This window comes from Acomys russatus, chromosome 30 (assembly GCF_903995435.1).
Source record: "Acomys russatus chromosome 30, mAcoRus1.1, whole genome shotgun sequence".
NCBI lineage: Eukaryota > Metazoa > Chordata > Mammalia > Rodentia > Muridae > Acomys > Acomys russatus.
In genome coordinates, this window is record NC_067166.1 from 28006976 (window position 1) to 28033008 (window position 26033).

General features: G+C 38.5%; 1 protein-coding gene across 1 annotated transcript; it reads right to left on the reverse strand.

Moving 5' to 3' along the window:
- Positions 1-1750: 1750 nt before the first annotated feature.
- Hapln1 (hyaluronan and proteoglycan link protein 1) lies at positions 1751-25505 on the reverse strand. The gene is made up of 4 exons (XM_051172492.1): positions 25157-25505; positions 9173-9544; positions 5538-5840; positions 1751-3007 (listed from the first exon to the last, which is right to left on the reverse strand). Exons 1-4 carry the CDS (start codon positions 25254-25256, stop codon positions 2718-2720), a joined length of 1065 nt encoding a protein of 354 aa, XP_051028449.1. The 5' UTR covers positions 25257-25505; the 3' UTR covers positions 1751-2717.
- Positions 25506-26033: the final 528 nt, after the last annotated feature.

A 26033-nucleotide genomic window follows, 5' to 3' on the forward strand; every position in this document is an offset into this window, starting at 1 on the left:
CCATCTCACTGCATAAAATAGCATTTCATCAGGTACCTGCCCTCTTTATATGAAAGAAAATTTAAATTTACAAATACTATATTTGGCTATATGTTTCTGTGACAAAAGATGGCAGCAGTCATTAAAAGATGGCTTCCAGTGTTAATATCACAAATTATCTTCATCCCTATATTATATTTTCATATAAATTGATTCTTTTTGCTTAGAGTCGTCAAATGAAGAATCTCAGTGAAATTTGTCAATATATTTTCTTCTTTATATATGGGTCATAGAACAAAAAGGATGAAAGCATTTTTTGTAGTCTGTCATCTCTTCTCCTTGTTGCTCTGGGAATCTTGAAGTCTACAAAATGATTTTTTTGTTACATAATATCAAATCAACTTTCTGCCAGGAATTGTGGTAAGACAACTTTTCTTTCAAAGGCATTCATAATGAGATATGAAGTATGAAAATAGACATTTGGTAGAATAAACCTGCAAGATGAGAGCATTAAAAGACCCCTTTTTCCAATTAGGAGCTCAGAGGGCAGGAGGATTCTGGTTCTTTGTGTGAAATCAGAAGTTTAAAACTCTGCCCATCCTCGTTCGTCCTTGGATATTTTTCAAGAATGAACAAATGGTATGCAATTGGTGTAGATGTGAGCCAGCTAACAGTCACTTTGGAGATTTTGATCAGCACCGTTTCCTATACTATGTATTCAAAAGTTAAGAAATGCTACTGCACTTAAATGTGGAACTCTATGATGGTAACCAAAAGGAATACACCTACTTCAATATAAAATTTTCCTACTTGCACTTCAGGCAAAATTCTTATAATATAGGTAATGATAGTTCAAGTATGATCCTCCAAAGAGCTTAGCCCAGCCCACAAGGTGTGTGAGAAGCTAGTTTGAAGTTTTCTCCTTTTATTTGTTATTTTCTAGACCATTCAATATGTTTAATTTATGTTTAGCTTAGAAGTCTGAGTTCAACTTATATCAACAGTGTTTGAGCGAAACCCCACAATCTCTTTGGATTTATAGTTTTGTGTATTTTGCATATCCTTACTTACAATTGCATGCATCATCATGTTTTAAGACTTAAGCATCTGAAACAGAGGATCTATTTTTTACTTGTGATATTTTATCTAGATAATATATCATGATAGTTACGGTTTCATGAAGTTCCAACTGCTCTATGCCTTCTACACATGTCACTCTATATCCATAGAGACAAGTTATTGCAGCTATTATAGAGCTTTAAATGCAACCATGGTCAATTCAGGAAACAGATTTATTTGCTCATGTTCTTAGGGAAAATCTACATAAAAACATTGATGACGGCACACCAGCTATGTTGTACTTGGATGATTATGCTAAGGCCCACTCACCAGAATTCACCGTGAAACAGTAGGAAATCAGAAATATTACTCGAATACAAATATTGGTCCCTTTGGGGGTCTCAGCGGTCATAAAAAGAGAGCTTTATTTAAGAGTGGAGTTGCTCATGTTGAAAGTCATATTTCTGAAGCTGGATTTAACTTTTCACTTAAAGCCTGAAGGTGTAAAGCCCACAGTGAGAATGTCAGCCTTTTATTTTTGCTAAATGATAACCAGAAAGGAAACTGACAGTGACTGTATTTTCTATTTGAGAGACTATTTAGAACTATATGTATATTTTGCTTTCTTATTTGGGCTTTCTATTGTGAATACAAACAAGAACAAGAATTTTGGGAGTTGAACTTTGATTTCTTACAACTGTAAGGTTATTCATTCATCTGATGGATTTTCTCATGTAATGTAACTAAGAAAGAAATATTAAATAGGTTAAACTTATTATATAAGACAATAATGTTTCAAAAGCTAACATAAAATCAAGTTGCTACTTTTAATATGTTTTCTGTCCAGCAGTTTATCCTTTTAACTGCCCTGAGTAGATTCTAAATACTGCTTAGCAAATGTTCTTAGAATTTAAATATAATTCAGTAAAGCTACTCAAAAATAATAAAACAATTCTTCTCAGATAGGTAATTTTAATTAGAAGGTAGGACTCTCTCATTGGTAAGATATTATCTGTGTATTTAAGTCTATACTTCATATAAATGGGTTGACCTAGGAATTCTAATTGTGGATTTATTATTATGCATATGATTCTATATGGTTTTCTTTTTGGTCAAAAAGGTAAAATTTCACAGAGTAAACTATTCTGTATATTGGAGACTAACTTTTAGAAAAGTGTCCATTGTTCCCTTGTGAAACTGAGTTTTTTTTGCACCTCCCAGAATCCTGATTTATGTAAAGAAGCCTGTATTTCAAATTTGTTATTTTAATTTGTTTAATGAAGTGCATTTCAGAATTGTAGAAATGTGTAAAATTTGTGCTTGTGGAAGTTGCTGCGGCAAGTAATTTTACCTTCCCTAAGTCCTGGTGATTGATTCTCAGCCTACTGCATGCCCCATTCATGAAATGGCATTTTGTTGGGATGATAGCAGAAACCAGTTGGCTCTAAAGCCCATTTTTTAGCTTCCCTTAAACTTATATTAATTTATAATATATATCGACTGATAGCTTTAGAAAACAAACGGATATGATTGGCCTTTATGAAAACGACTCTTTACAGTAAGTGAAAAAAGGGTTATCACAGTTTTGGTAACTTGCATGAGTTCATATTAAAAACAAAAAACCAAAAACCTTTCACGTGTTCCCTATGACCCGAGAACTGGCTCTTCCTAGGGCACGCTCAGTTGTAGGCTCTGAAGCAATAGACCCCGTACAGCTTATGCTTTTTATCCGGGAAACCCACAAAGCGCACAGCAGCCTCTGTAGGACTGCAGCGCCTTCTTGGCCGAGAAATAGGATAGCGGACACTGCCATCCGCCAGCCAGCCGGCATCGCAGCGGTCATAGCCCAGAAGCTTCCAGGCAGCAAATATCTGGCCTACTTTTGCAATCTGAGCACCGTCATTGAGACAAGCTTGCACCGCCTCGTCGTAGGTGAGTTTGGTAGGGTGAATCAGGTAGTAAAATCGGCCTGTGGAGAGAAGGAGAGAGTTAGGGACCACTGTGATGGAATGAGCCAAATACGAAGCGCTTCTCAATGAAAGGAGACGAACAACGTCTGAAATTTGGAGAACATGGAGTTATCCTTCAAATGTCCTATTAATAGATCACTCTAGATTAAATAAATTAGCTTTCCCCTTTCTTCTCCGCATGTACTCTCACACATGCCCTTGTATAGCATTTAAAAGGAAAGAGCGATGGCAGATGCAGTTTCTGTTAGCTAATTAGAGACTAAAAGAGCCCTTCTGTGGGTCTAGGGAAGACAGAATTCCACGTTGAAAGAAGGGCTATTTAAATTCTCCGTGGAGCAAGGCTAAACCCCAGTACAAGTTTCTAGAGAGGCAAAATTTGAATGTGAAAGGATCAAAACACATTCTTGACATAAAAGTCCATTTAAAAAAAAATCAAAAGCCCTCGAGTTCTTTTCATTACAGGTATCAATAAGACCTTATTCTCAACCAAAGCTACAGCATAAAAATTCATCAAACACAGGAAGTCACTTGCCACCAATGATACCCTCACTGCATGTAAAGTGGTCAGCCGTCCCTTAATGGCAGGGGATGTTGTTGGTGGTTCAAAACCTCCATCACTTGAAGCCTAAGATCTTGCTACCTCTCGATTGCCCAGGAACACGGTTACATTGGGCCACTTATTGCAATATTAATTACTGAGATGCCATTAACACGATGAAATATAATAAAATGTACAAAATGAATCATCAGTTGACTGCAGTGGCACACACCCAATATTTTTCTCAGTCACCTTAGTTTTAAAAGTATGACATCACATTTTCTTATGAGACACATCATATAGTGTATTATCCACTAACCTTTACTAAGCAGGGTGCTTATTTATTTATTTATTTATTTATTTATTTATTTATTTATTTTGTGTGTGTGTGTGTGTGTGTGTGTGTGTGTGTGTGTGGTGCGAATGTGCATATCTGTTCATTTGTCTATGGTTTTGACTTTGTGCATATGGCAGCTGGAGGCACAACCCTCTGTCACACTCAGAGATGCTTGCTTCCTCCTTTGATACAGAGGGCCTTTCATTAAACTGGCTCGGGCTGAACAGTGAGTCCCAGGAACCTCCTGTTTTTGCTTCTCCAGTTCGGGGATTATAAATACACCCCAGCATGTATGGCATTTTGATGTGAGTTCTCGGGACTGAACACAGAACAAGCGCTTTATGCCCGAGATGTCTCCCAAGCCCTCGACAGGCTGCCAAAGTATAAACTAACACTACCTGTTCTTTCTCCTGTAGCCTAATGACATTTGGAATAAGAGCAGAAGCCACTGCTGCATTTGTTTACTACAGAGTTCAGTCGGCCATATACACATATCAGTAAACCATAGGACATGAGTGAATTCAGATCTGATCTCTACGTGTTTGAAAATGAAGTTTTCCAGGGACCCCTAACCACCTGTTCAATATTATCAATGGCTGCAGCATCACAGATGGCTAGAGCTATGTCATTCAAAGCTCCACTGGGTGACAGTGACCTCATGGACAGCCAAGTAGAAATTGTAAATTGTTTCCCATCTGTTTTTTTTTTTTTTTTTTCTTAACAGAGATTCCGTAGTGCCTTTCTGTTTATCTCAGAATCTGTTTCCAGGGACCTTAAACATAAAAATATAGGCTTAGAGCTTGATCCCCGGGCACATGATTGTGTCTTTGCTCTGGCTCCACAATTAGAAGGCCCCGTGTTTGCTTTAAGGCTCTGCAGTCTGAAAACCCTTTGGGTGCCTTTGGATTTTGCCCTTGTTAGTTTGAGACAGTCTTACTATAGAGCTCAGTCTGGCCTTAAACTTAGAATCCTCACTCCTCATTCTCCTAAACGATAGCATTACAGACTTGTGCCATACTATAGCTCAAAGTTCTTAATACGTTTTAACAAAGGCCTCTCCGTTTTGATTTTGTGCTGGGCCTCAAAGATGAAGTTCAGGATGGTACACAAAAAGGACCGGGAAGAATGCAACGAGTCAGTCGTTAGTGCTGTGGCAACATTTCCCTGCCTCGCTCTTCCAATGCTAATGGTGCTGTGTTTGTCTCACTCAGTTCCTCCGTTGGCCTGAATTTTGCTGATCATAGTATGGAGCCTGGGAACGGGAGGGCATCCATGGCAGGGAAGCTCCTTCCTTCAGCAGAGAGAGCAACGGGGCAGCGACATTGCACTGGGCAATGTGAAACATAACCATGCGACAGCTTCAATGACTTCATAAAAAAAACAAAACAAAACCCAAGACGCTTCCATTGGAGAAGCACCAGAACCATGTAGCTTCTGTTCAATTTATGTAGACTAAAAAAAAATATGACATTCAAAATTCAAGAACATTTCATCTATATTTTAAAAGTATACTAATACCTTAAAAGATTGGGTTGCTTAATTGTTGTTTTGTTTTGTTTGTTTGTTTGTTTTTTGGCTAGAACACCAGACTTTAGTGTTTTAGGACAACTTGTTCTCTGAGATAGAAGGGATTTCTATATAGCTGCCATCTTACCATTGAAGTTGGATGTAAAACAGAAAACATCATATCTGCTTTTATCTTTGTCCCAAAACCCGTAGTTCCTCACACCGGGCACTGTGTTTTGGCCCCCGCAGGGTTCTCGTGGTTTGGTGATAGGGTACTGCACAGAACCATCACTGAGCCAGCCAGCGTTGCACCAGTCCAGCCCACTCCGCCAGGCCTCATACAGCTGGTCAAAAGAAGCAATCACAGCATCCTGGTCCAGACAAGCCTGCCGTGCCTCGTGAAAGTTAAGATTGTAGCGCCCCAGCCGTGGAAAGTAAGGAAACACTACACCTGTCCAAAAGAGAGATGGGAGAGGTCATTAGTGATAGAGTCCTGAGCACGCCCACTTACAAGTGGGTGAGGAGAAAATGTGGAATCTCCACAATGAACTAGCTTTTGGTAACACGGAGTGGTTTCTTCGAGGGCCTTTATACTTCACACACTGGTAAGTATCACACAAGCAGCTATCATTGGATTCACAACTTAAGTGATTTGCCTCAGCTGCCAAGAGCTCACTTTATGGTAAAATTTTCTCCTTTCTGAAAGAGATATCGCCACAGGTTACAATGTCTAAACAGTATCCTGAAAACATGCCTTCTGCCCCTGCTTACTAACCCCAGCAGGCAACTGCTGTGTTTCTCTGGGAATGGAAAAGGCAGTGCTAACACGAAGGGTTGTAGCGGATGTAGTACTTGGGCAGATGGTATTTTTAAAATGTATCAATATTTTTTCATAGTCACTGTTGTTATAGAGTTGTCAGTTAGTTTCGTATAGTCTTGGACACATATAAAGAAATATGTTGAGTGCTTCAAATGTGCATGCACATCTACTTTTACACATGCTGCTGAAACCATGCAAGTAAGTCACTGTCTCTTTGGGATTATTATTTGGAGAAACTTAGATTTAGATTGGTATATCTAACAAAAATCTCATTAGTCTCATTTCATGTCAATGAGATAATTCTATTGCAGTGAGGCATACCTCTTTTTGTTTCTTTTAATGTATTCCTTAACTGTTGTTTCCTGGTCTAGAAACAGCGAAAACAAGAGCTTTTAGCTTTTTAAAAATTCCATTTATTACTTATGTAAAGGTCAGGTAAGAAAAGTCTATTGAGATATAAAGGCAGCAGAGATGTTCTGCATGGAAGGGACCTGAAAATGGGTTTCATCTTTAGCATTTTTGTCTTCCCTATTTATATATTGTATTACAAATTAGAACCGAGGCTTTGAAAATGCTTTCAATATAAACAGACAAAAAATATTGCTTCTCTAAACTTGTGGTATGCAAGATGAGTATAGAACAAACATCCATTAGCTGGCTGCTTAGTCCTCAGGAGGCATCTCTTTCAGAGAACAATCCCTCAGTAAGCGCAAGGAGCATGGTTTGCCATTCGACGTTGTCTGGGAAGAGGCAATGGCCTCCTGAAAGCCTTCTTTTGCCAAACAATTATTGGGGGGGACCTGAGCTGTCTCACATCCTACAGAGTTTCCTTGGAATTGGTTCCCAAGTTAAGCACTCATAATTGTGTCATTTGCTGCATATTAAGGAAGACATCTGTCAACATGTCTCCCCTGTAGTTAATAAAAGATCATTCAGAGCAAGCATTCTTAGAACTATGATTACAGCTAATTAGTATCTTAGCATATGGAATGTGGGCATCTTGTCCCATTGGTCCAGGGATTGTATGGGCTTTAAGTTACCAGCTACAAGACTGCAGACACTATTCAAGATGATGTGCAATTTTCTAGTAACCAGTCATGGGCAGGGCTTTCTTTTCTAAATTATCCTGGATGCTTCTACAAGAGGACTTTGAGGTTTTAAATCATCTGGTCCCTTGTCCCTTGTCCCTCTACACCAATCCAGCTGGCACAGATCGCTACAGGAGAGGATCCAAGAGGGCTTTCTGATCTCACTCTGCCTTCTCAGGTTCTTGGCTGAGAGATCTGTCATCTGGATCGGGGCCAAAAGAAGAAGAGGGAGACGCCTCCTGCTGCAGTAAGGGGGAGCAAAAGTCTGGAGACGGTTCTCTGGCTGCTCTGCCTCAGGACCAGAACTGAAGTGCTATAACGCTCGCTGCAGTGTAGCCGGGGCAGGCGCTCTTCACCTTGCAACATTTGTTCGCTTTTCTCAGCAATCCCAACGTGTCCCCGAGAAGGAAAATACTCTATCAAGCAATAGTTCTCTTGGTAGCTAGAACTCAAGGGGCAGAAGACCTTCAAGCATCTTTGTCTGAAGATAGAAACTGTTTGTGTCACCTTTTATTTTCCAAATGGTCCATAATGGAAACAGTGGAAAAATTGCATTTTTTAATTTGTAATAACTTTAAATGCCTGGAAGATGTTTCAGAATTCAACTCACTGTCCTCTGTCATGGTGTTGCCTCTCATGAGCAGCAGGAAAGTTTTCCTTGATTCATTGAAATATGGTTGAGTTCGTGGCAAATCCAGTATATTGTATTGATATTTGAATTCTTTCTATCCTAAAGTTATGTCATATAATCTTTTTATAAAGCCACAAGGCTTTTATAAGTATTAAGACATTGTAATATTTAAAAAATAGACTAATTACCTTTGTTCTAAAAAGCTTGCAAGTAAAAAGTATCACATACTAGGATCAACTAGATCCACAGGCTATACATCTCCAAAGAGCTGGAACATGTGTTTTGAAACCATGGAGCTACATGTTGGATTTTATCAGAGAGATGAAGTCTGACAGAATCTTGTGGGATTCAGGAGAACCAACGCTCAGTGTTAACATTTTCAATAGACATAGCTTTGTTCTGGGATGGGTTAAAAGTGCCTAGTAAACACAGACCCACGACGTTGGAAAGGAAGCCATGCTACCATGCAGCCAGTTTCATTCTTCAGTGTAGAACACAGGTGAGACTGATGAAAAAAAAGACAGTTTGCACTATATAAGAAACCCTTAGCACACAAGTTTTCCTAAAGTGATGACTGAAAAGAAGTGAGATGAAAGCGGGAACACTTCTGCTGGTACAGCTTTGTACCAGTGTTGACTTGTGAACCTATTAAATGTGTTATGTATTCAAGAAATAGAAAGCCTTCTCAAATACCTGGGATATTTGATATTTGACTTCTAAAAGACCCTGGCCTATTAGAAGTACCACTTCATTTCAATAGTATTTAAGTGAACCCAGAGGTTACTTTTTCTGCTAACTTAATGTTTGCAGTCATTTTACAAAACATAATTACATGTATTGTGCTGCATTTGTAAAGATGTCCTTTATAACTCTTACCACTATTTTAAAACAGAGATAATTTTAGAAGCACAATAAAAAAAGAATCTAATTATAATTTCTCAATAGCCACATAGTGGGGTTTAAGTTTTGAACAGCATGAGTCTATTTCAAAGAATATTAATTTAGTTTCACTGTACGCTTCTCCCTGTAAATAGCTTCAATTTTTCACATAAGTGTTGTGCGTCCATTTCAAATGTGAAATCTGAAATCATATGTAGACGGCAAAACATAAACGAATAAAAATTTGTTAGGCACAGACTTTTGGGTTCTTACAGTATCATTACAGTAACCACTGCCTGTAAACTCCTTTTGAAAGCAACAGAGTAGTGAGTAGTTATAGACTAACATGCTTTATCAATACCTACCTTGCAAATCTAACGCTACCACAGCCGTATCATCTTCCAGTCCTTCAATCACTTCACACTTGTATCTTCCATAATCCTCCAGGGTGAGATCTGTGATGACCAGGGAGGCGTCATTGTCACCGCCTCCCTTCAGAAACACTCGGCCTTGATAGCCTCCATAAGTTTTCTTGTGGTATCCCATGGAAACGAAGACATCCACTTCCCTGAGGTAATCTGAAGTTAGCTTGGTCCACTTAATGCGGATTTTGTGGATTCCTGAGCCAAACGCTGTAGGGTCTCGGTAAAATTTACATGGCAGTGTCACATTGCCACCTCTGTGTGAGAAGACCTTGGCTTGTTCTGCTTCCACCAGAAGACGGGGTCCATTTTCCGCTAGAACCAAAAAAAAAGGGGGGCGCGCAGGGAGGAAAAGCAGAATATAATTACATGTGCTTTCAGACTGTTTCATGTAATGAAAAGGGCTATCTGACAGAGAATACCTTCCCTTATGTGTTTGCTTTGAAGCATATATTAAGATATCTCTATTAGTCAGGAAGTGTCTGTAAGCTACTATAAAACTGGGAAAGATATGCACAGCCATCATTATAAATTATGGGATTCAAACAGTTTAATAACATTGCCATAAATCCTAAATATTGCTTATATTCCATTTTTATTTAAATATCAGAAAAGTAGATGCAAAGTTAAGAGAAGTGACACAGTTCCCTGACCATCAATACGAACTCCAAATCTTTCAAGCTAAATAAATTTGGGTACATTGTCTACTGCAGTTAAGTCTGAGATACACTTAAGAGTGAAACTTTAAAGAAACCCAATTCACTTGCAACTTATTGTGATGGCCAAAGGTAAGTACTTTTATATTTATGTCTTCCTATGCACATCTGTACCCTGCTAAAATAAAGCACCTCAAGCAACATCTGTACATCCCATTTCAGCATTAGAAGGGTAGTGTTAATGCTGGGGATGAACTCTGGTAAGTTCTGAGATATATTCTTCAAAATTTGAAAGCTTAACGGGTGGTGAAAACTATAATTATTTTCTAATACCAACTAACTCCTTCAGTCTTTATTCCCTCCAGGTGCCCTCCCTTGCTCTCTATCTCCTACCTCCCAACTCCAAGCCTTTGCTCTCTTGTTTTGTTTTACAATTATCACTTCTACCTTCATTGCTCTTGCCCTTCGGTTTCCTGCCTTTACCTTCCAAGGACTTCATAGCTTTCCAAGGAACATCACAGTAATGTAAGTTGCCAAGTCAGCAGGACTATCTCTTTTAGAAAGCCAGCTGTTATTTTCAGATCTTGGCTTTCCCTGGGGTTTCCCCTGGTTAGCACTTTATGTTTTTGACCTTGACACATTCTATTGAGGATGTTTGAGATATGAGAAGGGGAAAGTGTAAAACTCTAGGACAAACATATCTCTTGTCTACACACACTTTACAGACTATAAACACTGCCTTTAATATAGCTTGCCAGTCCTTGCAGCCTTAGCACAATTGTTTCTGGACAATCTTTCACCATGAATTTTTTAAGATGCATAAATTAACAAAACAGTGGATTTCTAATGCTGTGATCCTTTAGTACAGTTCTTCATGTTACGGTGACTCTCAACCAAAAAATTATTTTCATTGCTACTTCATAACTGTAATTTTGCTACCATGACAAATCACAATGTAAATATTTTTGGAGACAGAGATTTGCCACAGGGGTCACAACCAACAACTTGAGAACCACTGTGCCAGAAAGAGTAACCATTTGCCTTGACACAGAGCTCAAAACTTATTTAATGACATATATTCAACAGATTCTGATTCAAACTAAAAATAGCTAATCTACATCAGGTGCTTTGGGTACTACTACGATCAAAATTTGATATTCAAAATTTAGCACACCATTGAACTCATGGGAGTTCCAATCCTCAAAAGCAGAAAAGTAGCACAAAGTCATCAGTGTTCCCATTTTCAATAGATGATGAAAATGGAGAATACGACTTCATAAAATAGTAGGTTGAAATGAATCACAAGCACTGTTCTTTAAACATTTTTATGTATTCTGATCATTGTCTTCTTACTTAGTACAAAAGAAATGGAACAGGAGAAAGATAAATCTCCTTTCTACTCTACCCTACATATAATTCCCACACCCAATACTCCAATATATACATCCAAGTTCTATGTAGTCATCTCTAGTTATTTTTCTGGGGTTGTGTAGAAAAGATGCTGCTGATTAACCATGCCCACTGTGGTGGTTTGGATAGAAATGAACCCCATTGACTCATGTGTTTGAACGCTTGGCCCATAGAGAGTGGCACTATTAGGAGGCGTGGCATTGTTGGAGGAAGTGCATCACTATGGGAGTGTGCTTTGAGGTTTCATATGCTCAAGCTAGGTCTTGGATGGCAGTCTCCACTCTCACTTCCTTGTCCAGAACCATGTCTGCTTGCATGCTGCCATGCTTTCCTCCATGATGATAATGGACTGAGCCTCTGGAACTGTAAGCCAGCCCCAGCTGAATAGTTTTCTTTATAAGAATTCACAGTCAAGAAAAAAAAAAAAAGAATTGCAGTAGCAATGGTGCCTCTTCACTGGACTAAAACTGTAACTAAGACACTCACCAATGACCATAGGGGACATGGAAGCCTAGTGTTTGAGGAATACACCTGGACTTTACGCCATGCTGACCTCTGAATATAATTAGAAACACTGGACATTGTTACAAGAGGCCTCACTTTTATAAATTGTCCAAACTGTTCAACTTAAAGTCAAAACCAATACACAAGGCAAAGATAAAGGTCACAGCAGCAGACAGGAGTAGGCCTTTTCATTGGACAGAGATTCTAATCTATCTCAGTGTGTCAGTGCATAACTCTTAATAAAACTCTTGTATGAAGGACAGAGAGTTCTGGTGTTCTCTGTTTTTGGCTGCTAAATCTTCTGTAGTATTTTTTGGTGGGTAGAGGCTGACTTACTTATTTCAAGGTTTAACATTCTTTCCAGGGTGTATAATAGTCTAGGTTCTTTCTTTTCCCCTCTGGAAATGGGTGAATTGCCTGAAGTCCAAATAACTCTAGGAAGGATGCCTAGCACATTGCATGATGAATGGCCACCAATGTTGATTAACGCAAACTCCAGCATGGCCCTGACCATGGCGTTGATTTGCCTTCAGAAGAGGTATATTGCACATTATATAGTGCTGAGCATGGCTGGAGAGAGGGGGGTCGATTACCAAACAAGAAGATATAGACAAATAAAACCTGGCTAATAAGTCATGAGCTTTTAAAGTTCTGTCAAAGCTCTACTATAACTCCGCTCCACCATGTCTACCTCAGGAGAACACCTAGCTTAATCTTGTTACCAGGCTCTACATCACAGGCTTATGTCACGTGGACCAATCAGGAAACACCTTAATCAAACAGGTGAAAAGGAAATGACAATAGCATCAGAAAAGCAGCCTAGAAGGCTAAAGACAGAATGCACAGTGCTGGCTAGAGTAGAAAAACCTGGGATCGATCATGATGTTTTAAATCCTGGCTTATTCTGGTATATTAATACTTCAGTCAAAAATCTTTGCTTGAATGAGCAGTCTCACAGCAATACAAATGCAAAATTTAGCATTAAACCATGATCATCAGAGATAGTACTTCTAGTTTTTCTTCTTAACAAAATGAAAGAATAAGCAAAACAAAGCTGCATATGTGTGCTAATTTTGTTCTTACTTTCTACTGCAGGTTCACACAAACCCTTAAGCGAACTGGAGACCTTGGCCTTAAATGAGGTTGTTTACACAGAACATAAAGCTAATCTGGGGGAATTAAAGATGCTTAGTGGGGAGTGTAGCTTTTTCGAAGAATATCTTTTAAGTATGAAATTCCTTGCTTCTATCAGAAATGGTGAGTGACGGTGACTTGAGGGACTTGATGTCCTTCCAAGCACAGGGCTTCCTTGGAAGAAACAGCAGGGCCTGGGGAGAATGGCAGTTGGGGAGGCACTGGACCGCTCGGACCCTGTTATTGTTTTACAGACTGCTGTGAGAGCTGGAGGCCAGACTCAGCTGCAGCAAATGAAAGAAGTGTGACCTTTGATTCACCAGGCACTTTAGATGAAATCTTTAAACAATAGGTCAAACGTGAGTGTAGAAAAAAATATTAGAAACATAGCTTTGAAACTATAGCTCTTACTTCTATTAGACGTGTAGTTTTTTGAAGTTCATATTCAGAGAAACCCGGTGAACACACACAAAAAAAGAAGAAGGTACCAAGAATCAAAGCTTTTCCCTTTGAAATAAAGTCACACAAGATAAAAAGTCTTGCTAGGTTACTTTATCCTATGGTGTATGGAAGGAAGCAAATTCCAGAAATTTAGATTTCTTAGACAAATTGAAAAACATGTTTTGACTTAATTAAAACAGTCAAATAAGGGAATTAAAAATACACCACTGTAAGAAACACAACAAAACAAAATTTTGCTGCCGTGTGTGTGTGTCTGTGTGTCTGTGTGCTAAGGTATATAAGGTATATATGGCTGTGATACCCACACATGTATATGTATATATTCACACACACATATATTTACTCATATGTTTTTAAATCTCATTCATGTGTGCGATGCAGCGCCTCTACTTTCACTGTAGTGTGCAGCCATAACTACTGTCTCTTTTCAGAACATTTTCATCACACAGAATAGAAGGCTGATCTCTGTCATATCCTAACTCATTACACAACTGCAGGCCCCATGACAAGTTATTCAAAGGATCTTGCACAACGTTTTAAAAGTACTTCCTGAAAGTGTAGAAAAGTGTGTGTGTGTGTGGTGGTGGTAGGGTTTCTTTGCCTGACGCTGTGATACTCCCATGTTTTAAATACTTTGAACTTTGTATAGGTATTACATACACACATTGTTTAGCAAAGTAAATTAGAAATTGAGGGACCCAGTCTGGAGAGATGGCTCAGAGGTCAAGAACACTGACTGCTCTTCCAGAGGTCCTGAGTTCAATTCCCAGCAACCACATGGTAGCTCACAACCATCTAGAATGTGATCTGGTGCCCTCTTCTAGCCTGCAGGTGTGTATGCAGGTAGAGTACTGTATACATAATAATAAATAAATAAATAAATAAATAAATAAATTTAAAAATTGAGGGACTCCTTAATAAGTAACTAACTTCAGACAATAAATCCTTGTCTATGGTTCCTCGGGAAAGACAGACAAGTCACCAGGTATGATTGTGGGGCACTGTTACGAATGAAGTACTATTATTATTATTATTATTATTATTATTATTATTATTATTATTATTATTATTAGTATCATTATTATTATTATTATTTTACAGAAAGCTTGATGCTTTCTTAATAAAACTCATATCTCTAAGCAAGATTTTAAAGGTACTTTATTACACTTTCCTTTGTCCTTAAAGGCAGTGTCTCCAAGGTCTTTCATGGTGTCTGGTTTTGAATGATAAATGAAAGCCTCAATGCTGGAAGCAGTAATAATGATCACCTTATCAGGTAGGTAGTGAATGCTGCTGTTTTTCTGCTTCTGGCAACCCTGTCTTCAGATTGCACAAGCAGCAACAAGATGCTCCTTGGGTCAAGCTTACTGCTTCCCTATACTGGGAGTGCCTTCGCTAACAAGCACAGAGAAAGAAGCCAATTCTGTCTCACTAATCTGCTGAGTTACTCAGAACTATATGTTTACCATCTTCTCAGACAGCATGTATATTTCCTCTGAGACCTGCGTTTTCTGCTCTGATGTGCTATGGAACAAGCAGGAGCTAAGCACACTGGCTTCCTCGCTTCCCTTCTGGCTGCACTGACTATGATGGAAATCAATCAACACTGAAATAGTATTGTCTGGGGCGATCCTTATCACAAATGTGTGCTGTGTTATTGTTATTGCTCACTTCACAGTAAAAAGTAAAGAGACATGCCACTACTGTTTTAAATCCTAAAGGTGTATTTATGGTAATATTGAAAATGTTTTGCCACTAAAGGCAAGCCTGTCTGCTTGAGCTAAGTGCCAACAGACCCAAAGGAACTCTATGGGGGCAAATGAATTATATTTTAAAAATCTCAGCTCTGAGATATACACCTGATTTTATGTTAACGTACTGAGAAACATTCTGCTTTTTATATTTCCATTTTCTTCATGTTTTGGTATAAAGAGGACATAAAAGGTGGTGGTGATTGGTTTATATCTGTTTAACTAATAGGATTCTTTGTGGGCATTTCCTTTCCTGGGCATTATGTCTTCCCATTCTTTTTTCACTAGTACAGGCATTAGTTAAGCATATGATCTATGAGTGCCTCTTCGATCATCTTGCCTTGACCATCACTTTCTTCATCAACACAAGAGAACATGACAATTTCATCCAGAGTCTCTTATGAATGTTTACTTAGACTTAACACACAGACAGCTTTGCTAATGTCTGACTGACAGTGAGTACCCTGTTAAAGTTAACTTATGTAGAGGAGCACTCACTCGAAGTTCAACATGTGTTGGGCATGTTTAACAGCCGGCTTTCCACTTTACCAGGCTCAGAAAGCGATTCCTAGGAGCAGTTGGTTCTATAAACCCTACACTTCATCAGCGCCCCCAGGATTCTTCTAAGGCAGTGACTGTTGACAGGACTGCATTTGAGGACCGTCAACCCCCAGGAGATTCTACCCTGCTCTTCAGCCCCACTGGTAGTTAACAGTTGATGGAATATGAGGTCTCATTTTCTTCAGTAATGTAGCCTCTCATAGTTGCCCTTGTGCTAGTAAATAGGCTCCCAGTCTTGTTCATTAATTGCTTTATTACTCCTAATTAAACTCAGTGGGTCACACACAAGAAGAAGACGTTAGTGCAGGAGAAGGACTTGTCTGGAAGAAAAGTTTCAGTGGGAGAAAGGAATGGGAGTATGTGAAAATGCCCCAAATTCATTCTATAAATTATGAACTGTCAGTCAATAGGTCCTCTCTCTCTCTCTCTCTCTCTCTCTCTCTCTCTCTCTCTCTCTCTCTCTCTCTCTGTGTGTGTGTGTGTGTGTGTGTCTCTCTTCTCCTCCCTCCCTCTCTCTCATGTCTTTATTTCTATATAATACAAGTTCTTTATGATCTGTCCTCACTTTCTTTGTAGGTTTTAGGCAATCTTGATTTAAATGGATTCACCATGCTTATCTTCATCTTCATCTTATTCCTGTTAAGATCATCATGGCAGCCTAGAGGTGCATTTCTAGTCAGGGCCAAGACTAAACTTTTCATAGTGATTGGATTCATTTGGAACATAGTTCTAAAAAACCTGGAACAACATTGGATGCAATACAATGTCGACCATTTTTAACCTATACCTGGACTCAAAAAGTATTTCCCTCAGAAGTGGGGAAGTTTCCTTGGAGTCTATGTCGCTTCCATGAGAGTGTGGCACTCAGGAGAGAGAGACTGCTCAAGTATGAATCTTAGCTTTTATAGCTAACCACCTGGGGCCAGATGCCTAGTCTCTGTCAACAAGAATGAGACTCACAAGCTACATTCATGTTGGGAAGGATGAAATGGGATCACCCTTGTCTCAGGCTTCCTACAGGTAACTGGTTGTAAATGTCAATGCAGGTGCATTATCATTCAACCATGAGATCTGTTGTTTCAGGCCAAAAGATGGTGTTGGTAAGAGTTCTTTGGCTAATAATCTTCAGAACTTAAATTTATTTGTGTTACCAGTGGATATCAGGAGGAATTTAGCATTAAATTCTTAATTTAGAATGAGAAAAGAATAAATTAGAGTATCATAGAAAATTTAAGGAAAAGAAAAAAAAAAGATTGAATTGGACATTTCAATAGTGTGTCAAATGACATTTTTAAGATAAAAGGGACATCTGTTCTATTTTCATTTTTCACTGAAACAGAGGGAGTGGTGAGATTTTTAAGAGCCAGGGGCTGTGGATGACTTTAAGGAAATGCTTTTCTGGACACAGAAAGGCAGTTGCACCTATGAACTCACAGCATTTGTGACAGCATGCACAAGTCCCTTTCAGGCTTAGGCCATACAAAATCCCAGCATGGAGAAGGAAGGTGGCCATGAAGTCCTACCGAAGGTAAGGCGCCATGGGCAGCTGAGAGGCTCTGGGAGAGGATGAGTCAGTGTTCTTAAGGGTGAAGCCCCAATGGGTTGACCATATTCTATTGAAGACCATGCATCCAAGAGTATATGGGCAGCACAACCTGTGTTTAATGGACTTTAAAAAAAAAGGACAAATTTTGGTGGGTAGGGAAGGTGAGGGTAGATCTTGTAGGAGCTAAGGAGGGAATGAATATGATAAGAATACATTGATTGGGGGCTGGAGAGATGGCTTAGAGGTTAAAAGCTCTGTCGGCTCTTTTAACGGTGCTGAGTTCAATTCCCAGCAACCACAAGGTGGCCCACAACCATTTATAATGAGATCTGATGCCCTCTTCTGGTGCACATGTCGGCAAAACACTGTGTATTTAATAAATACATCTTTAAAAAAAGAGAATACATTGATTAAAGTTCTCGAAGATTTAATAAGAATGAAAAATAAAGATAAAGATACTTTCCAAGATGGTGCCTGTCAGGATTTGTTTCAAAGTTTATTGAGAAGCTGGAATAATAGTGTATGTTATTTTCTTTAATATTTGTGATTATCCACACATTTCTTAATTGTTGAAACTTTTCTATTACGTGGTAAACAAGCAGGACTAAAATCTCTTTTCTATGCAGAACATGTCTATTCTGTAAGGAAGCAGAAGGCCAACTAGCTTATACTTTCCAGAAAGGACACTTAGTTGTATACACTGATGAGATTAACACCACTGGGCCAGGTGTGGTGGTGCATGACATTAATCCTATTTCTCAGGAGGCAGAGGCAGGTGGATCTCTGTAAGCTCAAGGCCAAACTGGTCTACAAAATGAGTCCAGGATATCCAAGGCTACACGGAAAAACCCTGTCTCAAACAAACAAACAAACAAACAAACAAACACACACAAAAGATTAACACCATTACAACATTGTATAACGTGAAAGATAAAATAGTAATACCAAAGCACTAAGAAAATATTTAGGGAAGATTTCATTATTGCTTTGGGAACAATCATGAATTATTAAGCTTTTGATGGTTCAGAAAGTGAGCCTAATGCTGCTGGGAGCATGAAGGTCCTGGCACCCACGGATCTCCAGGGATATGAGGAACATTAAGTATGCAGGATTGCCCTATCGAAAGAAAAGACCTAAAGCTTGTTCTTCCACACAGAATGCTTGGAATTGGAGGTGATTAACAGCCTGGTGATCTGCACTAGCTGTTGGGCCATGCCGTGTTAAAGGCTCACAACCAGAACTGAAGATACTTAATAATTGAAGTGAGCCTTACATTATCTGTATAGTCAGCTGCTCCCCCCAACCCCTTACAACCAGGACCAGAGGTGGCTAATAACCCAAATGACCTCTCCACTATCTCTATGACTCTTCCTTAGTCCCTTAAGCTAATACAGGTAACCTAGCCTTAGAACCCATCTTCTTGGTAGAAATTGCTTGTACTTTGATTTAAATTTCAACGTCTCCTTGTGTGCTGGGAATTGTATTATACCAGGAAACTTTTTTTTTTTTTTTTTTTTTTTTTTTGAGTTGTACTGTGTTTAAATACGCTGGCAATAAACTGTCTGGCATCAGACTCTTGAAGGTTGATACAGTTTAACTAAGTAAAACTTAAGGAAGTTTTCATTCTCACCGATTTGTGGTTCGTTTTCCTGCCTGCTGTGATACCTGCCAGAACTCCAGAGCAAGTTAAAGACAAGAACAGCTTTAATAGTAGAACAATAAGGCGTTAAAAAGAACTATAGCCAGTCTAGGATCACACACCCCATTCTAAAGGGGCAATAGGTACAGGTCCTACTGATGTTTTCCTAGGAGCTATGGATTTGGAAGCAGCAAACCTGTTTTTTAAACATAAGCTAGAAAAATAATATTTAATAACAAAATGTCTACTTCTAATCCCTTGCAGCTAATTTAGATTTTTAAGAGTTTTTTTTCCCCTACCTATATATCTAGCCTAGTTTGGAGCATATATTTTTTGACTCATTCTCTCAAGTGCTGGCATTATGGGCATCTCCTGTCACACCAATTTAAAATTAAAAACAATGAGTAAAATCTCACATACATTAGAGATCAAGATTTAGATCCTTTGGAAGTGGATGAATGCCTTTTGTATATTCCCTTACTCAACTTGTTGGTAGTGATGATCTCCAAAGCCATCCCCTTGCTTCTGCCTACATATTCTACCCCCACAGGCTATCCTGTCTAGTCCCTCAAGTCATCAGACCTGTATCATGTAGTTTATAAACATCACTTGTATTGATAACTCTATAAAGTACCAAAGCCATACACCTTCTGGTCATATGTTGTGTTGCCAAAAACCTTCCAACGTTCTTCTTTTATGCAAACCCATTTCCTAAATTTCTATCAATCTACGCCTTGCCCCCACCATCTATTCATTTATTCAATATAAAACATGGGGCCAGTCTTTAAGTCACCTCACGTATTCTGTACATCCATGCTATCAGTAAGTCTAATGGGTGGTGTGTCTATGTCCATTAAAATAAGCAGCCTGTCTAGATTCATGCCATCATGATTTTCCATCTGCATTACCTTAAGGCCGTCTGTTTCCTAGTTACATTTTATTGTTGGGGTAAGATACCATGACCAACAGCAACTTATGGAGGATTTATTAGACTTTCATGCTGTAGTTCATCTTCTAGGGAAGAAGCCAAGGCAAGAACTTAAGACAGGAGCTTGAAGCAGGAACCATAGAGTGTTGCTTACCGGCTTGCTTTGTGGCTCGCTCAGCTTACTTTCTTATACAACCCAGGAGCACTTGCTCAGGGATGGCATTGGTTACAGCCAGCTGCACCCTCCTACATCAATTATTAGTCAAGAAAATGCCCTGCAGACAAACTGAAGCAATTCTGCCGGAGGCTGGTCTTCAACAGCAGCTCCATCTGCCCAGGGGATTCTACTTTGTCAAGCTGACAAGAACTAACCAGCACACCCCTAAAGGATCACCTCACGTTTACTCATGGGCCATTCCGTGTAGTGTGTTATCCACACGGTCTTTTATAAGAGGCCGTCACAATAGATTATACCTTTGCTTAGGACCGAACCATTTTTCAATGGTTAAATGTAAACTGCACCCCTGGATGACAAAAATTATGGTAGTCTGGTTTCTGTTTACTCTTACAGTCTCATTTTAAATCATACCTTCTCCATTTGAAACTTCCAAATGCTTTGTAAAAACACAATGGAGGCTTTCTTACCCACCCTGCTCACATAGTTTACACGTTTTGGCTGTAATGAAATGATTTTTGTTCTAACAATTTTCATACGGGATGTATTATGGCTTTTCAGTGTTCATTTTTCCCTCGGGATGTCTATGTCCTTTTTGTGTGAAGAGGAGAACAGGTAGGCTGAATTCCTGTTTGACTTATTTTGTTCAACACACTTCAGAGGACAGTCTTTGAACATAAAATGGCATACCACTCAGAGTGTGGATAGGTAATGACTAATAACTGATTATACAAGGAAGTCAAGTAACCAACAGATATAAACAAACCAGGCAAAAATGGCTACCTTTTCTACTAGTTACTGGATAATGACCCCTGATGTTACACATGTCTTGTGGTACTGTGTGCAAACCCAGTCCAAGAATGGAGTCTTGTGAGGAGATTTCCGAATATTTGATAGACAACTTTGAGGAACCAAGACAAGAGTCTTGTGACCTCAGCTTTTTTTTTTTTTTCAAAAACATGGAATTGTTTTTGGAATGTGCTTTTGTGCCCCTCTCAGTTGCAGTGGATAGTACTGAGTTTGCCTCATATTATTCATTACAATTGGCTATTGTTATTTGTTTATATGCTTCTTTGGGGGAGGAACCATGTTTTTGCTGTATGTGGCTGGCCATTGTGATTGTGCACTTTGCTCATATAATTCCTTTCCACCCTCAGACTATAAATTGTCTGATGCTCTGAATAAAGTTTGCTATTATTACGTGAGAGTTTGGTTTATCTCATTTATCAGCTCCATTTCTCCAGGTCCCATTGCCTCTAAAGTGGTAATCTACTTCACTACGGTCATATAGAATTTTTGAAGTAGTGTTTATAATGGTACTGTATTTGGTTTTTCAATGTATTTTGAAATAATTTTTCTATAATATTGATTTTATTTTTCCCAGTTACTATTGCTTTGGTAATCTTTGAGTGATTGTTTTAATTTCTTAGCAGTTGATGGCATTTATATTTCAAATGACTTGACTAAAATAAAATATTTTCACTATGTTTTAAAGATCCAAAACAATAAAAATGTAAACATTTTAATTATGCATTAAAATAGAAAATTATCATGCTATAAATATTTTAGGTGAGTGATTTTAGCTAAGTCAAGACTCATTCTCATATACTTTCAAAAGGCTTTAATAATTAATGATTTGTTAGTAGGTATATATTTTCTAATATTTTATTTCTTTGATAGCTTGTCAACTTCAGCACCCAAGAAAAGAGCATAAAATGCTATGGCTATCCAATATGAATTTGTTGCCACTTGAAATGAAGATTTTGTACCTAGAAGAATAAATGTACATGGTTTTAATTGATATCTAGCAGAGTAACATACAATAGCAGTGTGTGTTATTCAGATCTATCTTAGAAATACTCACAAGCTATATGTTATAGGATAAAAGTGCTAAGTATTAAAAAATTCAGTGAATTTGGGTGAACAGTTCTAAGTAGGACCCTTTCCTGACTAATTTCTCTCTATATTCACTTTTATTTAATCCTTATTTTTTCTCCCTTGTCACCTCTGTTGCTATAATGTGGTGCAAGTAAGTGTTTTGAGATGATGACTTGGCCTATGACAGTATAACTGGTGTCTGTGTGAAAGCAATCCAGAGTTTATCAAGGTCTTACATGAACAGATTGCTTAAAAGTATGTACAAAAGAAAATCTATTAGATATGGCTCAGAAATGATAAACATTGACAAAAGTAACTGTGGTATGTAAATATATATTCATGTGTAATCTGCAGTACTTTGTGTGTGTATGAGTGTGTGCTGTTGTATCTGTGGTAAATTTATGTGTACAAGGGTGTATATGTGAGTGCATGCTTGTGTGGCACACAGGGGTTGACACCAGTTGTCCTCCTTAATCTCTCATCTTCCTTATTGTTTTTTATTTGTTGTCATTGTTTGCCTGAGTTTTTTATGTTTTCCATCTTTTTGTGTGGGTGCTGGGGGGATTCAGAATCAGGTCCTCAGGCTTGTAAAGCATGCACTGTACCACCTGAGGTCTATGCTCTGTGCTCAGAATTTTAATTCCTGCCTATCTTTCCTCTGCTCTTCCTTCATTCTTTATTTCCCTTTCTATCTCCGCAAGCCTTCTTTTTCCCCCCCTCCCTTCTTGCCAGATTAATTTCTTTGTCTGTATTTCTATAAAATCTACAACAAAGATGTAAAGGTGCCACCAGAAATGCACTTAGGTAATTCTGATGCTAGAGGTTCAAGGAGAAATCAGTAGAAAGTCACGCATTTATCCCAAGGAGAATCGAAGGACTATATGTAATATTACTTCAGTCACTGACTTTTGCGAGGGGAGGTAATGATGACTAGGGGACATATGTTTTCAAAATAATGTGAATTCTAAACCTTTTCTATACCTCTGTGAAGTCTAATCGCTTATCAGAAAAATTCAGTAATTTGAGGTTCACACAGCCAATTTAATCCTTGGGGTGCAAATGGCTCATAACATTTTATCAGGGTTTCAATTTCTTTAATTTCTTTCGGTTATTACAAATGAAGTTTAAATATGAGACAAGAATATAGCACTTCTGCCATATTGGATTCTTACTGTGCTATGAGGCTTATATTGATATTATAAAAGACAACTGAAACTATCATATGCTAATTGGAAGTGGATTCTCAGAGCTCTGTACCCTGAAGCTGTAATGTGAATGCTATTGCTCTAAGGAAGGGAGAAAAAAAAAAAAAAAAAAAAAAAAAGGTGGAACTAGTGGGGATGGGTCTTCGAGCACCTTTATAATAATAAGTTTAGATTTATGAGGAGTTATTCATAATGCTATGACCCAAGCCACATTTCCATATTAATGCCTATCAGTTTGGTAGTTGTATCACTTGAAAGCCTACAGTAACGCTTCCATGGAAGCCTATACTTTCTAAGAAAGTGAATTTACAATGGAAATGAAATGGACTATCAAGACATTTGGAAAGAAACCAACAGTGTATGAAATCATTTGATTGACTCAGGTACCTTGGGCTACAGTCCCTTTTAACTAAATTTCAACAGAACACATGGGATTCTGAGGGCTGGGCTACAGGAATTTTTCTTCTTCAGATAACTTTACTCTAACATGAATACATTTGCAAAGGGCAGTATTTTTCCAAACTTTTCAAATTAAATTTTTATTATAATTTATTCAAATTACATCTGGGTTGTAGTTCCCTCCCTCTTATCTTCCTGTTCCCACCTCCCTCCCTCTCCCACACTGTTCACCTCCCCCAGACCTCTGATGGGGTGGGGGGGCGTCTACTCACCCACCAGCTGACGACAGCCTATCATGTCTCATCCTGATTTTTAAAATAATATTTTCAGGCATTGGGTTTCACATGGACTAACTAGATCACATGGCTTGTGTTACAACTTGAGTAGATCTTGTAAGTTTAAATCATAGTTATACAAAGAATATTTTATATTAGATCTAAAGTTGCTATTAGTACTGATTTGGTATTACCAGTCATGTTGAACTAAATCCTGTTACTAGAAGTTAAAAGGGCATTATTATTCATCAGTAATCACAGCGTGTAAATACATTACATCCTTTGGGAAAGTACTTTGGTTTTAATACATACATTAAGGAAACAGCTGAGTTAGCAGCTTGCAGAGGAAAATTTATTATATAATTTCTTGCTTCAACAGTGAAAAAAAATAAAGCTGCTGGAAGCAAACAAAACTGAAAAGGATGTGCCTGAAATATTCAGAGATAGATTATTTAGAAATCCTGTTTTTGGTTGCTAAAACATTTACAGGACAATATTTCTACCAGATTTACACTATCGAATCACATTTACAAATCTTGCTTTTTAATAATGAACGTAGTTCTCTAAGACTCACTTTTGACCTTGAAATTATAACTTGTGGTTTAATGCCTTTTAGCAAACTTATATGATTTCTGGTCCCCAAATTGAACTTATCTACAATTACTAAGATCATACATTTAAAGTGTTATGTTCTTTAATTCTTAGTTTAATTATTTAGCGTCCAAGGGCAGGTGAGAGACTATTGCTCCTTGTACTCCTTTCCTTATTGCATAAGTCTCCCAGCTTTCTTATTGCAGGATGTCCCTCAACAGCAGCTTAGACTGACGAAAAGAGCTGCATTATACTGCAGCCGTTAGCCTTGCTACAGCTCTCTGGCTGAGGATCAGCTGAGCTCAACAGAAATATGCAGGGCTAGTATATTGGTCCACAGGAACGGGAGCTTTATGCAGAAACTGTAACCGCGTTTGCTACTATCTCCCTGCCATAGTTTGTTGGACATTTTTCTTATTTGCATTGCTTCTCTCAGTCATAAAGCATCTATTGTGCTAGAATCACCTTACATGCTAAGTTTTGCTGCTTTGTAGCTCTCCCCTTCACCTCGCATTTAAATGAACCTCATGCACTCCATTCAACTTGGAGATGCCGATCACCCTGAACAGCTTGAAGTGAACTGCACCAACTCGCTGCAGTTGCCTGTTCTTAAGATGTCCAACTTCAATTGTTCCCAAGTTGCAATGTCCCCTCATGCATTAGCCTTCACACACCAGAAGCAGGTTTAGTAACTAGCAGAAAGAGAAGGAAAAAGTTCATGCAGCAGAATAGACATTAACAAGCATCAAATGTCTCAACTGTAAGTAACTGGACGTTTGTCTGATGCTCCTTTGAGAACTTGTGCTTTCTTACCTTGGATGTGAATGACTCTGTCCTGATCGGGAGTGTAGCTGTCAGAAAGGTGGTCAGCCCAACAGACTGAAATCAGCACCAGGAAAAGTAGACGCTTCATCTTTGTAGCTCCGACTCTTCTTCACTGTGAGGACCACATACAAAGAGGCTTGAGAAATTTGGAAGCCTTTGGAGTGTTGCACTGCACAAATTATTACCGCCTTATCATCGTAGAATGGGTCTCTAAAAATATTTAACCCAATCTGCTCAGAAAGTTACTGTAGCAGCCTTTGAGAGCTGACAGCTGAGCTTTGAAAAATTTCAGTTCCTCTTAGGCAGCCAGAGTCCAAACAGTGTTTAACTCTGTCTTTGCAGAATTGCAAATCTGGAAATTTAAAGCATTGTACTCTTGGCATGAAGACTTACAGAGTTAGACAGAGCTTTAATAAGGAGGCAAATACTCTCTTAAAGCATTAACCCTCTGAGATGGGAGTATAAGTTAACAAACGAGCGATTTGGCACATTTATTTATGAATATTTATCCAGCCAGCTTAATTAGGAACTGGATCTTAGACCAGGGAAAAGAAAGGATATTTGCATGAGTCTTGCCATCTTCATTGTACATGTGGCTTCCTAAGGAGGTTAGATTTGTATATTCTCAATAGAAACGAAGAGAAAAAAAAAATTAAGCAAAAGCAGTGCATTTGGTATAGATTCACTTACCATCTTTACCACTGCTGGGGTCTATGATGAAGTGTTGGAAATTTGAACAAACTAGATTAGAACTGTGGATGGCACACCACTGCAGTCATACTGATTGATTTTTCATTCATTCCAAGCTCAAGTGCTGATGCACCAACTTAGAGTGCCAGGTAGGGTCTCTGCAGTTAGAACAGCC